This window comes from Nannospalax galili, unplaced genomic scaffold, assembly GCF_000622305.1.
Source record: "Nannospalax galili isolate Female #2095 unplaced genomic scaffold, S.galili_v1.0 scaffold269, whole genome shotgun sequence".
Classification (NCBI taxonomy): domain Eukaryota; kingdom Metazoa; phylum Chordata; class Mammalia; order Rodentia; family Spalacidae; genus Nannospalax; species Nannospalax galili.
The window spans coordinates 1,239,435-1,256,480 of record NW_008359530.1 but is presented as its reverse complement, the minus strand read 5'-3'; the positions used below and the strand labels follow the sequence as shown (position 1 = coordinate 1,256,480).

At 44.7% G+C, this 17,046-nt stretch overlaps 1 protein-coding gene and 1 pseudogene across 2 annotated transcripts in view; both read left to right on the top strand.

Moving 5' to 3' along the window:
• Nucleotides 1-17,046, top strand: part of Anxa4 (annexin A4) — a 102,434-nt gene that overhangs the window by 33,500 nt on the left and 51,888 nt on the right. Inside the window, exons 3-4 of the mRNA XM_008823263.3 lie at nt 10,577-10,664; nt 16,044-16,138. Of these exons, the coding sequence (XP_008821485.1) occupies nt 10,577-10,664; nt 16,044-16,138 (183 nt within the window). The remainder of the gene's footprint in view (nt 1-10,576; nt 10,665-16,043; nt 16,139-17,046) is intronic.
• LOC103725916 lies at nt 2,485-3,623 on the top strand (annotated as a pseudogene). Its single transcript, XR_003847846.1, has one exon. The product of XR_003847846.1 is annotated as a mediator of RNA polymerase II transcription subunit 8 pseudogene (transcript).

Genomic DNA, 17,046 nt, shown 5'->3' with positions numbered 1-17,046 from the left:
CTCTTACCAGCTCATACATAAACTCCCCTGAACATAAGAGTATATAAGCTTTGGCTAGGCGTGGTGGCACACTCCTTTAATCCCAGCATGTGGGAGGCAGAGGCAGGTAGATCTCTGTGAGTTCAAGGCCAACCTGGTCTATCTAGTGAGTTCCAGGACAGCTGGAGCTACAGGGAGACCCTGTCTCAAAAAAAAAAAGACAAAAACTAAAGAATATATAAGCTTTTTCTTTTAACATTAGACATTCTAGAATTTTCCTTAAAATCTCTGACAATCAAAGACTTAGTCAAGTCTATCCCAAATATCTTATGATTTAACAACATTTATTTCTTGTTCTCTCTGTAAGTGGAGAATGCTTACTCAGAAATGTACATCTTTTCAGTGAGCTAAGTGTGGTTCTAATGCAGTACAAATACGTTACTAATGTGGTACTGCAGTTCCCCACTAGTCCTTGGGGACTCAAAATTAATGGAAGGCTATTCTTTCTTGGGCAAGCTCACAGCTCTCCTGCATGTGAAGATTTGCCACAGTGACCTTTTAGCATTTTGTTTTGTTGTGTTTTGCTTGGTTTGGTTTGAGATGGGGTCTCATGTAGCCCTGGCTGGCCTCAAACATACTATATAACTGAAGATGACCTTGAATTTCTGATTTTCCTGGCTCTACTTCCCAAGTACTGGGATTATGGGCGTGTACCATCACATCCAGTATATGAGATGCTAATGATAGAACCCATGGCTTGGTGTATGCTAGGTGAATGCTCTACCCTCCAAGCTATATTCCCAGTCCATTTTGGTGGATTCTAAAGAGTTACTTAGTTGCTGACATCTTTCCTCCTAGAATCCATTTTTCCATAATTGTCATTTTACTTGGTAGACATAGGAAGTTTTTAAAAGAAAATCGTATGATATAGTCAGTATTGAAATTCTCAACTAATTCCTGTCATTTTATTTTAGAACATTTTGATATGTAAAATAACAGTTAGCAGCACTCAGAATATAACAGTTCTGTGTTCTGCCTCCTTTTCCCTCTTCGAATAGGAAAATGCTTAGAACAAAATGGTAGTGAAGCGGGATTCAAAGGTCATGTGTTCACTCTTTCTCAGAATTTCTCTGTCTCTTCACTCTGGAATGATGCTCTCTGCTCTAGTGGGACCCTGTTAAACACTAGTACAAATTATGAGTGTTTTAATTTTCTTCTTAATCATTTTGATTTGAGTTTTCCAAATTCCCTATAATGTTATGTTTCTATTTCTTCATTTGCTTTTGCTTTCAACTTTTAGAGAGTCTAACTAAGTATTCCAGGCTATGTTCAAACTCACAAACCTCCTGCCTCAGTCTCCCAAGTGCTCACACATGTACTCCTGTCCCAGGGCTCCCCTCCCGCCTCCAGGAAGTAACCTCAGGGTCCTTCCAGGCCAGTTTCCACTCTGTTCTGCAACCTCATCCTGCTGAAACACAACCACTCTTTTTCCAACTTTATCTCCAGTTAGTTTTGCCTGTTTTAGAACATTCTGTAAGTGGAGTCAGAGAATGTGGACTGTGTCTGACTTCGTCCTTGGAGCATGATTTTCTCTGCAGTTCACCCATGCTGCCATAGGGTCAGGACCTTCTTCCTACAAGCCTTTTTAGTGCACACTGGTACTCCAATATCCTGTACTCTGATTCTTCTCCTGTTACCATCTTCCTTATTGATGGAGTAGCAATGCTGTTTCCTCAGTTGTGGTACAGCACCTATGTCTAGTGTTCACTTGTCATTCTTTCCTACATGCTGTTTCCTTTGCTACCACAGCAAGCCTTCCTGGGGACAAACCCCCCACAGACACTTCACCACCCAACTTCCTTGAATAGATAAGGGTGCATTGTGCCCTGGAATTTAATTATTACAGATACTCATAAGACAAACAAGGGGGAAAACCTTTTTAACCTTTTTCCTGGGGGAGAAAAGAGTTACTTAGATTGTTAATAGGTGAACAGAAGCACCCTTGCAAGTTCCTCTATTGATTCATCTTATTAGACATTGTCTCAGAACAGTGTGCTCACAAATGCAGTTTACTTTAAACTTTAACGTGGTTTGAGAACCGTCCCAAAATGTTCAATACTGGAATTCAAAGAACTTCATGAAACATTTGACTCAGAAAGCTAGGAGTGTAGAACATGTGCGAGGCCCTGGCACAACTGCAGCACCATGTGCACAAGTTCATTGGTGTCCAGGGCCTGCCCTGCACTAGCTCCTCATCCTAACTAGTCACATTTACAATGACCCTGCTTCTAGTTAAGGTCATACTCCTAAGGGTTAGGATTGGAGCAACTGGCTGGGGACCAATGCCTGGAGTTGATGTCACAGATCTCTACTGTCTGGTATGCAGAAAGCAAAGACTAAGTACTCACATTGACTGGCATCTCAATAGAGGAAGCCGTGTATTCTGTGGACTTGAGTGGGCTTATGGTCACAGTAGGCATAAAAAGCACAGGTCAGAGAGGAAGTGGTTGCGACAGCCAGGCCGCTGCAATGCAGAGGGAGGAGAAGCAGCTTGAGGCATCATTAGATGCACTGCTGAATCAAGTGGCTGATCTGAAGAATTCACTGGGAAGTTTCATTTACAAGTTGGAAAACGAGTATGACCGGCTGACTTGGCCCTCTGTCCTAGACAGCTTTGCATTGCTCTCTGGACAGTTGAACACACTGAACAAGGTGTTGAAGCATGAGAAGACACTACTGTTCCGTAACCAGGTCATCATCCCTTTGGTGTTGTCCCCAGACCGAGATGAAGACCTCATGTGGCAGACTGAAGGACGAGTGCCTGTTTTCAGTCATGAGGTCGTCCCTGACCATCTGAGAACCAAGCCTGACCCTGAAGTTGAAGAGCAGGAGAAGCAGCTGACAACAGATGCTGCCCGCATTGGTGCTGATGCAGCTCAGAAGCAGATCCAGAGCTTGAATAAAATGTGCTCAAACCTCTTGGAGAAAATCAACAAAGAAGAACGAGAATCAGAGAGTGGAGGTCTCCAGCCAAACAAGCAGACCTTCAACCCTGCAGACACTAATGCCTTAGTGGCCGCTGTTGCCTTTGGGAAGGGGCTGTCTAATTGGAGGCCTTCGGGTAGCAGTGGTCCTGGCCAACCTGGCCAACCAGGGGCTGGTACGATCCTTGCAGGAGCCTCAGGACTACAGCAAGTTCAGATGGCAGGTGCTCCAAGCCAGCAGCAGCCAATGCTCAGTGGGGTACAGATGCCTCAAGCAGGTCAGCCAGGGAAAATGCCAAGTGGAATAAAAACCAACATCAAGTCAGCTTCAATGCATCCATACCAGCGGTGAGTGTGGACACCAGCCTCCACTCCCAGGTGATCTGTGCAGAGTTGGGCAATGAAATTACCTTTTGCTCAAGTCTTATGTAGATGGGTACATTAAAAAAAAAAAGAACAGTCTTTCAGCAACAGAAAATCCCAGCTCCACTGGTGAATAGCTGCGTGACTTTGGGCAAGTGACCTATTTTTTCTGAGCCTGTTCTCATTTGTAAGTGGTGATAATACTTGCCTCATAGGGTTGTTGTGAGGATTAAAATGAGAAAATGAATGTAAAACACTTATCACAGTATGTGAAATAATGGGTCTTCAATAAATGATAGTTTCCTGCAAAAAAAAAAAACAAAAACAAAAAAAAACACAGGTCAGGGTAGTTTGGCACACAGGACCCATGTTTATGAGAACTGCCGTAAAGTATAAGAATCCCATGTTTCCTTAGGTGCCCTGTTTACATTTCCACACCAGATGAAATCATGAGAATCTTCAGTTCTGTTCCATGCTGTTGCTGCCAGTTGGTACTAATACTCTCTTCTTGTTGCTTTGACATCATTCCACTCAGCTTGCACTGAGGAATAGTATAAGAGACAAATCAAAGACTGTATTATATTTATTATAGCATTGTGTCTGAAGCTATCTTTAAGTGATGATGATAATGGTGGTGATGATGGTGGTGATAGTGATGGTGGTGGTGGTGATGATGGTGGTAATGATAATAATGATGCTGACGGCTATCTACTTTCAGTTTTTATTTTGTATTTGCTTTTTCCTGGGTTCCATACTATTATCCTGTTTCATTATTATAACAGTGCTATGAATTGACTCAGTTGTTTGCAACATACAGGTGAGAAAAAGGAAAGTTCCCTAGGGGGCAACTGGAAAAGGTTGAATACAAGCCTCTGATCTGGCCTATCACAATCTGGTTCCCACACTTTGGTGACAAGTGCCTGTCAAAAGCTACTTAAGGGAGGAATAGTTTATTTTGGCTCACAGTTCAGCATGGTGGAGACATCATGGTGGCGAGAGTGTGAGGTGGCTGGTCACATTGCATCCACAGTCAGAAAGCAGAGGGATGAATGCTGGTGCTCAGCTGGCTTTTTCCTATCTCTTAAGTCCAGGACCCAAGCCAGTGGGATAGTGCTGCCCACATTTTAGGGTGGGTCTTTTCACCTTAATTAATCCAATTTAGAAACTTCCTCATAGACATGTCTAGGGTTTTTCCTCTAGAAAAAACATGATTCTAGATCTTGTCAAGTTGACAATAAGTATTAATAATTGTGCTCTTTACGTTTCTTGCTGTGGCAGATGTTGACCACTCCTTCTGCTCTCTACCACTGGATAGTCTCCACAGAGACTCTTCTCAGTCATGTTGATGGTCTGTCAGTCTCTGCTGGATATATCCAGTCTGAGAGACTCAGGCTGGTCCCAAGACCACTGCCCTCATTCTTCATTCCCCCTGTGGACTCTCATCAAATCCTACCCAATGCTGCACACCCTAAATGTGGTATTTTAGGCTTGATCTCTAGACTTGTCCTGTGGACCACTTTGCATGGACTTGGCATGGATGTGGAATGGACTTGGCATTTTGAAAGTAGAACTTCTAAGCCCTTATAGGGAGTGCTCTGGGCCCCAGGCGTGGTGTGCGCAGGTATCTCGGGGTCCCTGACACACCTGGCTAGTCGCGGCGCGGGTCTAGCCACAGGCGTCTCTGGCCGCGGCAGCGGGTGCCCTGCAGGCTTTTCCCGCCTGCTCGGGGCCCGTGTCTCTGTCCGCGCGTCTCTGGTGCTGAAAGTTTCTCTGCTACTGGAGCGTTGTCCAGCCGAATCCTGTCCCTATTTCACCCGTGTACTTTCCCCAGGATGCGAGGTTCACTGGCCACTGAACCCCACGGGAAGAGTATGAGGACGGCGAAAGCTAGAATGTCCGCAAGTCGGTAATGAGGGAGTGCGCCCCCCGGAGAGGCTAGGTCGCCGGTAGTAAGGCACAGGACTCAAGACTCGGCTTAGTCTGTGTTACAGCTTTATTCTCTGAGACCCAGCTCTCTGTGTCCCAGCTTTCTGCGACCCAGCTCTCTCATTATTAAGAGAAGACTAGGATATTTATACCATGGGGGTAGTGGTAAAAGCTTTGGCTGTTAGATGCTTTGTGAGGCATTCTATTTACATATGGAAGTGGGTTTCTGCCAGACTGCTGTCTGCCTGGAAAAATCACACAGGAAAGCATGGTATTCCTAAAGCCAGAGGCCATGTTTATGTTATGGCATTTGTGGCGGGCACTTCAAAAGGAGAGTCAGGAAAGATGCCAGGAAGGCACCCTGCTATGAAAGGAGCCCCAGCACATAATCCCGAGCTGCATGAGCTGTCCGGATGTGAAGGGACTTCTACTTTGCATAACAGAGGTCCCCAACAAGCCCTACACTCATCAACCCAAATCTGGCCACCCTCCCTCAGTTCCCCTTCTGGATAAATGACACCACTCTCCCTGCTGATGCTCACAGACAGCCATTCTTAATACTTTTCTCTCCTCATCTACAGGTCAGTCCATCATGAAATTATCTAGCCTTTGCTTGAAAACATGTGCAAAGTCTGATGTGTTTGTGTCTTAGCTTCTTTCTTTTTTCTTTTTCTTTTTTTTTGGTCTTTTTGAGACAGGGTCTCCCTGTAGCCCCAGCTGGCCTGGAACTCATTATATAGAGGCCAAGCTGGCCTTGAACTCACAGAGATCCTTTGCCTCCCAAGTGCTAGAATTAAAGGCATGTGCTACCATGTCTGGCCTAGCTTATTTCTTAAAAATTTTTTTTTAATTTATTTTGATACGTTTATGAGTATTTTGCCTGCAAATATGTAAGTGCACCCATGCATGCAATACCCATGAAGGCCAGAAGAGGGTGGCTAATCTTATGGAACTGGAGTCAAAGACTGTTAGCCACCATGTGGGTCCTGGGAACCAAACCTGGGTCCTCTGTAAAGGCAGCTGATGCTCTTAACCACTGAACCATCTCTCTAGCCCCCATCTTAGCCTATTTCACCCTGTCTAGCATCACTTCTAACCCAGAGTTTCAGCCCAGACTGTCAACTGCTTTCTAACTCCTCACAGCATCCTGAGTGATTTTTTTTTTTTGAGGCGGGGTCTCATGTATTCCAGGCTGATCTTGAAATCCCTGTGTAACCAAGGATGACCTTGAACTCCAGATTCTCCTACCTCCTGACCCCAGCACCACATTAACCAGATGTGGTGGCTCACAGTTGTTACCCAGCACTAAGGAGGTGGAGGCAGGAAGACCAGAAGTTCCAGTCATCCTCATTTCACGTTTAGTCTGGGCTAGAGACTGTTTCAAAAAAGAAAGGGAGGGAGCTGGAGAGATAGCTCTGTGGTTAACAACACTGACTGTTCTTGCAGAAGACCCAGATTCAAATCCCAGAACCCATATGGCAGCTAACAACTGTCCATAACTCCAGTTCCAGGGGCTTTGACAGCCTCTTCTGTCCTCCTCAGGTATTGCACAACATGGGTGCACTTACCTATATGCATGCATAACACTCATACACATAAAATAATAAATAAAATATTTTTTAAGGCCGGGTGTGGTGGCACACGCCTGTAGTCCCAGCACTTGGGAGGCAGAGGCAGGTGGATCTTTGTATGTTCGAGGCCAGCCTGGTCTACATAGTGAGTTCCAGGACAGCTGGGGTTACAGGGAGACCCTGTCTCAAAAAGACCAAAAAAAAAAAATGTTTTTTAAAGAGAAAAGAAAGGGAGGAGGAGGAAGAGAAAGAAAAAGAGAGTGAGAGAAAGAAAAAAAGAAAGAAAGAAAGAAAGAAAGAAAGAAAATCTATAAAAATATCCATTTAGGGATAGGGGAGATGGTTCAGGTGGTAAAGTGCTTGGCACGCAAGCATGAGGACCTGAGTTTGATCCCCAGCACCCATGTGGAAGCCACATGCACCTGTAATTCCAGCAAAGGCAGAGACAGGAAGATTCAGAGGCAGAGACTGGAGCTTGCTGGCCAGTTAGTCTACCCATCAATGAGCCCCAGGTTTAGTGAGAGATCCAGTCTCAAAAACAAGGTGGAAGGACTGGAGAGATGACTCAATTCTTAAGAGTGTTTGCTGTTCTTGCAGAGGACTAGAGTTCAGTTTCCAACACCCATGTGGGGCAGATTATAACTGCCTATAACTCCAGCTTCAGGGGATTCAGTGCTCTCTTCTAGTCTCCATAGGCACACATGCATGTGCATACACACAGAGATACACACACACATAAATATTTTTTTTTTTAATTTAAGAAACAAGGGAGAGTGATTGAAGAAACACCTGACGTTAACCTCTGGTCTCATGTACACACACACACACACACACACACACACACACACACACATTTAAAAAATAACTATCTGTACCAGGAAGAAATAGCCTTTGCTTGGTGGGTCTGAGCCAGCCCTGCTGCCTCTACCCTCTTCCTTTGTGTGTCTGCAAGCTGTCCCTTCATGCGGTATTTCAAATTTTAAGGTGGAGCAATTGTGCTATTTCCCCCTTCCTTAAATCAGTGTGTTAACAGGAGCACTGGAGCATTGGGGTTGGAAGCTGATTGTGAGAGGGGGATCTGTCCTCAAAGACCTCCAAGGCTGCTGGGTTCTAGTTAGCTTCCTTACACCTTCCAGTAACCACTAACTCACACTCAATCTGACTTCCTCTTTCTCTCTACTCCCCCAGTCTGCAGTATTTTAAAGCAGATTCCAAATATTCTAAGATATCCTATCATTTTATCTCCCATCAGTTGTAGAAAGGCAAACCTTGTGTGTGTGTGTGTGTGTGTGTGTCTGTGTGTGTGTGTGTCTGTGTGTGTGTGTGTATGCGTGTGCATTTTTGGGGTGTTTTTGAGACATCATCTCCCTGTAAGCCCAGCTGGCCTGGAACTCGCTACATAGATGAGGCTAGCCTCAATCTCACATAGATTTGCCTGTTTCTGCCTCCTGAGTGCTGGGATTAAGAGTGTAAGCCATCATACCCAGCTCAGAAGGTGAACCTCCTAAAAAAATGTGCCAGGTTTACATGGTAAATTCTAGGCCAGATGGGGCTACGAGGGAGACCAGGTCTCAAAAAACCAATAAATAAATAAATAAATAAATAAATAAATAAATAAATAAATAAATAAAATGCAACCCTAGCACCATTATCAGATGTGATAATCTTAGGACTGGCTCCTTCCTTTTGATGTTTAAATTTCCAGCTGTCTCATAAATATCTTATTTTCTCACTTGGATTCAGGATCCAAATAAGGTTCAACTCTATGATTGATGTGACTTTTCATTGTTGTATTTGTTTGGTTTTGGGTTTGGGTTTTTGAGACAGGGTCTCATTAGACCAGGGTAGCCTTGAACTAGGTAGTCAGCTGAGGCCATCCTTGAGCTCCTGATTCTCCTACTGTCTCCTCCCAGTGCTGGGATGACAGGTGTGCACCACTACACCCAGCTGTTGCTGGCTGATAATGTCTTTTTTTTGGTCTTTTTGAAGCAGGGTCTCCTTGTAGCTGTCCTGGAACTCACTATGTAGACCAGGCTGGCCTTGAACTCACAGAGATCCACCTGCCTCTGCCTCCCAAGTGCTGAGACTACAGGCATGTGCCACCACACCCAATAATGTCTTTTTAATCTCTTGAAATGCAGCTCCCTTCTACCTCTCTCCTAATCTTTGCAATTTATTGATTGAAGAAACTAGATTGTTAGTTGGTTTAGCATTATCCTGTCTGTTCTTTTTTACAGTGAACTGGTTTTTGGTTCAATGGACTTCACTGAATTCAGACTTGATTTTTTTGCATCTTTGGGAGATTACTTCACAGGAGGTGGTTTGACTTCTACCACTCTTCTTCCCACTAGCTTTTGGCCTCTGTCTAGCCAGGAAGCTAGTGTTACAGAGTTCAAGACCACTGGGAAAAGACCAGACCCAATTCAGATTTTAATTAACCAAATTTTATTACTATAGCAAGACTGACAGTCTCCAGAGGTCAGATAAGAGACTCAGCGAAGCTGGCTGGGGGTGGGGGGCAGCTTTTTAAATATATTTTATTTATTATTTTTATTTTATGTGTATGAGTGTATTGCCTGCATGTATGTGAGTGCACCCATGTCGTGCAATGCCGTGGAGGTCAGAAGAGGGCTTCGGATTCCCCTGGAACTAGAGTTAAAGACGATTCGTAGCTGCCATGTGGGTGCTGGGAATCGAATCTGGGTCCTCTGCAAGAGTAGTCAGTGCTCTTAACCGCCGAGCCATCTCTCCATCCCCGGAATGGAATCTTTTTAAAGGCAGAAACCATAAGCAGTTGCAAGGATAGTGGGGTCACACTGCCCCTTAAATGCAGCAATAAGCAGGTTTACAGAAGCCAAAACAAGAAGTTGTTAGTCCTTTTTTTAACAGATGTATAGGGATCTTGACAGTAAGGGGCTTTCTGATTATTATTATTTCAGCATATTACCAAGAAAGACAGCATATTGTTTAGGTTATTTTCCCTTGGGTGGGCAAGAAGCATGGCTGCAATGTCTGGGTGGCGATACTCCTTTCTGTGGTCAGCTATTTCTAAAAGGAAAACAAGCTTCTGGGGGAATATCTTATTAGAACTAAATTCAGACCTTGATCTGGCTGCTTCTCTGAAATTTTTAATTTTTTTTTTATTTTATTTTATGTGTATGCCTGTATTGCCTGCATGTAGGTAAGTGTACCATGTTGTGCAACGCCCATGGAGGACAAAAGAGGCTGTGGATCCCCTGGAACTGGAGTTACAGGACAGTTGTTAGCTACCATGTGGTTGCTGGGATTCAAACCTGTGTCTTCTACAAGAACAGCCGGCATTCTTAACCACCAAGCCATCTCTCCAGCCTCACTTCTCTGATTTTTAAAGTCTAAGGTGGCTACTTTGTACAAAATAGAGTTGCTCTAGTCATTACATTAGTTTCAGTCCCAGGGCCTTTGCACAGCCTTTCTCCACCCTACCTCTTGCCTGCATTGTTGCATGGCCAGCTGCTTCACATTAATCAGCTCACTTGCTTGTCCCTCCTTAGCGCAACCCCCTGTAGCGCCTCTCACCCAGGCTCTTTATGGACTGAGCATTTTTGGTGAACTCACTGTCAGCCTTCCTCAGACAGAGCAACAGCTCCACGGGGAGAGCCTCATCCCTTATGGCCACTGCTGTTGCCCTGGCACCCAGAGTAGAGTCTGGGCTCTATGAGTGCTCAGCAAATGTTTGTGAATGACCCCTCAGTCATGTCGTTCTGTGTCACTCAGGCAACCAAAGGAGGAACCGTAAAAGCTGCTGCTGGATTCAATGCTGTTGAGGATGCCCAGACCCTGAGGAGCGCCATGAAAGGACTCGGTGAGTGTCTTGAAGGGCATGTGAGGAGCAAGTCACACTCCCCCCTCTGTGATAAATTCCAGAGACTAGAGAAATCAAAATAGTTTTTGATAAACCATTCTGCAGCAAGGAACACCCACAGGGAGAAAAGGCAAAAAGGGCTGGTGTGCTCTTTTGGCATCAGACAGAGGTTTTTGAAGTCCCTGACTTGAGAAATCCCTACCCTCTTTCCCCATAGACTGGAACTCCAGGAAGCTATAATCTCCCTGCTCTTCTAGCAGGGCATCTTTGCCAGACTCCCCATCCTTCAGGACACTAAACCTTATCTAGTGAATTCCTGGAGCCTTTCCTGATCCTGGGCTGTCTTTAGGAGACTGCCTGTGGCTCTCAAGTTCAGAGACAAGCAGGCACCTGCCACCAGCCAAGGGAGAGAGGGACCTAGGCCTCCTGCTTATCTGTGTCTCTGATGAGCTCTAAGCATACCTTGCACTGAAAATGGATTGTAATGATTTATTTCTTACAGATGTGAACTGTCCTTTGAGTGTGGTATGTCAGTCACAGAGGAGTATGGGTTTTGGTATTCATGAACAGGTCACCTTTTAAAGAAAATACAAGCTGAGCCGTGTGTGGTGGCGCATGCCTTTAATCCCAGCATTTGGGAGGCAGAGGGAGGAACTGTGAGTTTGAGGCCAGCCTGGTCTACCTAGTGTGTTCCAGGCCAGCTGGGGCTTCAGGGAGACCCTGTCGCAAAAAAAAAAAAAAAAAAAAAAAAAAAAGAAAGAAAGAAAGAAAACAAACAAAAAAAGAAAATACAAGCTGGGCATGTTAGTGCCTGCTTTTAATCCCAGCACTGGCGAAGCAAAAGGAGGAGGGTCTCTGTGAGTTTGAAACCAGAGTGGTCTACATAGTGAGTTTCAGGCCACCCAGGCCACCCAGGCCTACATAGTGAGACCCTCTCTGAAAAAAACAACAGAAAGAAAGAAAGAAAGAAAGAAAGAAAGAAAGAAAGAAAGAGAGAAGAGAGAGAGAAAGAAAAAGAAAGAGAGAGAGAAAGAAAGAGAGAGAGAGAGGAAGAGAGAGAAAGAAAGAGAGAGAAGAAGAGAGAGAGAAAGAAAGAGGAAGAGAGGGAGAAAGAAAGAAAGAGAGAGGAAGAGAGAGAAGGAAAGAAAGAAATAAAGAACGAGGAAGAGAGAGAGATAGAAAGAAAAAGAAAGAGAGAGAGAAAGAAAGAAAAAAGAAGAGAGAGAAAGAAGAGAGCAAGAAAGAAAGAGGAAGGAAGGAAGGAAGGAAGGACAGACTGGAGAGATGGCTCAGCGGTTAAGAGCACTGGTTGCTCTGGCAGAGAACCCAGGTTCAATTCCCAGCACCCACATGGTGGCTAACAACCACCCTTAACTCCAGTTCTAGGGGATCCAATGCCCGCTTCTGTCCTCCATGGGCATTGCACATCATGGGTGCACTTACTTGCATGTAGGCAATACACTCATACACAAAAAATAAAAATAATAAAATATTTTTTAAAAAGAATGGAAGGAAGGGAGGGAAGGGGTGAAGAAGGAAAGGAAGGAAGGAAGGAAAGAAGGAAGGGAGGGAGGGAGGGGGAGGAAATACAATGGGTATATAGCTGGGGATGTGGCTCAGTTGGTAGAATGCTCACCTAGCATGCACAAAGCCCTTGAGTTCAGTCCCTAGTACTGCAAAACACCAACAGCAAAAAAGCAAAAACAAGGGCAACAGATTGGCTTGTCAAGACAAATTGAACGGGTATGTTAGTCACTTTTCTGTTACTATAGCAACATGCCTGAGATAATTATCTCAAAAGGGGGAAGGGTTTATTTTGGCTCCCATCTTTGGAGATGTCAGGCCAGGATTGGTTGGTCCATTGCTTTGGGGCCTATGCTCAGGTAGCACATTGTTGAGGAAATTGCTTCATATTGCAGCCAGAGATGAAAAAGAGGAATAAGATGGGCTGGGGTGGGGGCCTTTTATGAGCATACCCCTCAAAAGCCTAATTTCCAAATAAAAAAGCCTATCTTCCTCTACTTAAACTCCACCCCTTACAGTTTCCACCACCTCCCCTCCCATTAGCGCTTCCTCTTGGGGCTGCAGTGACTGTGCAATTGAATCAGTACAACAGGCAGGTGGGGGTTATATGGAGCAGGTTGGGGGAAGAGGCTCCTGGGCATGACCCTGCAGTATCTTCCCGAGGCTGGCACACTCATACAGGGTTCACTGCCAGCCACCCTGGCTATGTTCTGCCTCTAAGGCCTGCAGGACACCTGGACAGAGAAGAGTCCTCTGTTCTTAGATTACTAAGAATCTGAAGATCTCTGTAATTTGGGTAAAGACACTTGCCCTCAATCTTTCTGAAGTTCACTCTTAAAAAACTTTTATGTTATGTGTATGAGTGTTTTGCCTGCATAAATCTAAGTGCACCTGTGTTGTACAATGCCCTTGGAAGCCAGAAGAAGGCATCAGATCTCCTGGAACTGGAGTTACAGACCGTTGTTAGCTGCCATGTGGGTGCTGCGAACCAAAGCTGGGGTCTCTGGAAGAAGCTGAGCCATCTCTCCCATCCCCACTCTACCCCCAAGTTCATTTTACTTACTCTGTGCTACTAAGAACAGCAACCATGGTAGCAAGTGTTTGTTAATCTCCAGTGTCAGCTGGAGGACCAGGGCTTTAACAAGACTCATTAGTTTTTAACCCTGAAGGCTTGTTTATGAGAGGCTGGGGTATGGGGATGTGAAAGACTGTGGGGAGGTGAGCTGACTCGCCTAGGCTCTCAGGACTCATAAGAGTCAGGACTTTGGGAACCTGCCTGTGGGCAACTTCAAGCAAGCTAATTCTGTATGTAGCAAGAACCTTATACTTCAAAATAATCACCATAAGCATTGAAAACTCTGAAAGCAAGACTCAGGAGACAGTTGGCACAACCAAGCCTTTTTCGGTGGGCTATTGGAGGAGAAAAGAATCATAAAACCGAATCCTGGGAGTTGAGCACAGCTCACTGCTAAAGTGCAAGACTGCTCTGGGTTCAATTCCCAGGGCTGTTGAACATATAATCACTTCCTATGTAAAACCTAGTCTGGTGGTCACCAGTCTGTGAGCTGGATGGGTGCTGGCACAGCTAAGGATGCACCAAAATAAGATGGACAAGGGTGATCTGGGGGCAGAGTATGGGATACAGTATTGGTAGAGCGCTTGCTTAGCATGTGTAAAGCACCCCAGCACCACATAAAGTAGCAAACCTGTAATCCTAGCACTTGGGAGGTCAAGGCAGAAGCATCAGGAGTTCAAGCTCATCTTCTGTTATATAGTAAGTTTGAAGCCAGCCTTGGCTACATGAATTCCTCTTTTGAAAAAAAAAAAAAAACCCAAGTGGGTTTCAAGGAGAGGAGATTGATCACCTTTCATGTGGGAGCGTCAGGTAAAAATGCTTGGAGGGGGTGGAATTTAAGATACCCTTGAGACTTTAATAAAAAATGAAGATAATGTTTCTGGTGAGTGGAGTATACACTGAAGCTTAAGACAGTCACAGTAAATGCATGGGGTGGTGACTCATGGGGGAGTTTCTTGCTAAGCTGGAGCAGGCTGGCTGGGAACCTCTGGAGATGGCCAATAGCAAAGGGAGGTCCTGGAGCTGCTACCAAGAAAGCCACCCATGGAATCACAGATGGAGCAATGACCCAAAGGCACTGGCCAAGAAACCACATGCACCAGAATCCGGATGCTAAGTGGAGGGGCCAGGGAAACACTGAAGCCAACATACTGGTTATGAAGGGTTCGGGTGGACAAAGCACAGAAATTCCAGAGCTGAATCTGAGCCAGGTATGGCGCACAGCCAGACAGACACTGCACTAGGGAGGCCAAGGCAGGTTTGAGAGTTCAGAATCAGCCAGAGCTACATAGTGAAACCCTGTCTCAAACAAAAAGAGCTAAATCTGTGGATCTAGCTGCCCCTCTCCTTTTCTATAGATATTCACAGCAGAGAACATCATACTACACAGGGCCTTAGACAGTGGCCTGAGTAAGCCTAGCTGACCATGGGGATGTTGTGTGTTTCTAAGCAGAGAAGAGCTGAGAGTTTTTCTTTTAGGAATATGAACTTAGCAAGACTCTGGAAAACCTAATTAGAAAGTAAGAAGTTGGGACTGGAGAGATGGCTCAGCAGTAAAGAGCACTGATTGCTCTTGCAGAGGACCTAGGTTCGGTTCCCAGTATCTACATGGTGGCTAACAAGTGTACATAACTTCAGTTCCAGGAGATCCAGCACCTTCTTCTGGCCTCCATGGGCATTTCATGACACAGATGTATACATGTATGTAAAACATACACATAAAAATAAAATTAATTAAAAAGAAAAGTCAAGGGGCTGGAGAGATGGCTTAGCAGTTAAGAGCACTGGTTGTTTTTGCAGAGGACCTGGGTTTGATTCCCAGAATCCACATGGCAGCTAACAACTGTCCTTAACTCCAGTTCTAGGGGTTCCGATGACCTCTTCTGACCTCCGAGGGCGTTGCACGATACGGGCACACCTACCTACGTGCAAAAATATGAAGTAAAAATAATAAAAATTTAAAAAACTAAAAAACAAAACCAAAACAAAGTCAAAAGATATTTAGAAATAGGGCATGGTAGTACATGCCTTTAGTCCCAGCACTCAGGAGGCAGAGGCAGGTAGATCTCTGTGAGATTGAGGCAAGCCTGGTCTACATAGCAAGTTCCAGGCCAGCTGGGGCTAAAGGAAGACGCTGTCTCAAAGTTAGGAGTTTCTAACAGCCTTAAAAAGAAGCCCTGAAATCCTGACTATGGTAATGTGTGGAGCTAAAAACGAGGTGTGGATACAGAGGAGGCAGAGCCAGAGTTTGCATGGGTTGGCAGGAAGTTTGAATGCAGAGGAAGGGAGAACACGTTTTAAAAACAATTAAAGATAATTTGAGGGTTCAAACAAGGCCAACTTTAGGAAAGACGATGGCTGTCACATATGTAGCACTTGAGCCAAAGGGACCAACCTTTCTTCCCAGCTCTGAGTTCTAAAGGTTGTATGCAAATGTAAAAGCTCTGTAATTTTCCCTATACCTCGTGTTTTCCTGGATCTCAAATGAACTTATACAATTTCTCCCTGCAGTGTTTCAGCAGAATAGTTTTTGTAACTGCCAGAGCTGTTTCTTCCAACAAAGAAACAGAAAACTCCCCAAACATACATTGACATCCAGCTGTTGCAAAGATGAGATCCTCCTGCCTCAGCCTCCCAAGTGCTGTGTTTGAAGGTGTCTGTCACATCTTGCTTCAAGGTTCCCTTTTCTTAGCAAGCACTCAGTAACTCAGTGTCCACAGAGGAAACCACTTTTTCATGCCTCAAATCACAGTCCCTCACTGTCTCCATTCTGTCCCCAGGCACCAATGAAGATGCCATTATTGGAATCCTGGCCTACCGCAACACAGCCCAGCGCCAGGAAATCAGGACAGCCTACAAGAGCAACATCGGCAGGGTATGCACAATCTCTTCTGATCTTACAGCTGACCAGGGACTTGTCAGGGAGCAAGGAAGCAGAGCCTTCCCCTGAGCTAGACTCCTGAAGTGGGCCCATGTTTTGTGTTGCTTAAAAACAGTCTGGGGAATAGTAGTTACCTGAGTCTAGGAAGAATCTGGGGCAGAGGGGGCAGGAAGATGGTGGTTAAGGACTACAGGAACTTCTAATGCTCTGTAGCATCATAGGATAACTGTGATAGAACAGTAATCAACCAAATATTTCAAAATAGCTAGCAGAGAGGATTTTCAGTGTTCCCAATGCAAAGAAACGGTGTCAGGTGTGGCACTTACTTGACTGAACATCATATGTGGTATACAGGAATTGAAATGTCACACAGAGCCCCATTTATTTACACAATAACCTCTGTGACTTCACTGACACTCATGACCTGAATGAGCAAGTGAAATCCATCAAAGAACTGGGTGACCACATGAACAACTTGCACAAGATGGGAACCCTCAAATATGTCCTGGTGGAATATCTCTTTGACAAGCACACCCTGGGACACTGATAATGAGAGCTAAGCTGACTTCCTTGGAGTGATGTCACTGGTCACCAGAACAGGGCATGCATGTCAGGCCTGCCATTGCCTTTTCTTTCCGGGAGTTGCACCAAGACAGCTACTTAAGTTTTTAAATTTGTACCATTCCTTCAAATAAAGAAATTTTGAAAAAACTCACTTCAAAACAAATAGATAGATGATAGAGATAGATAGATGATAGAGATAGATAGATGATAGATAGATGATAGATAGATAGATAGATAGATAGATAGATAAGATAGATAGATGATAGATAGATAGATAGATAGATAGATAGATAGATGATAGATAGATAGATAGATAGATAGATGATAGATAGATAGAT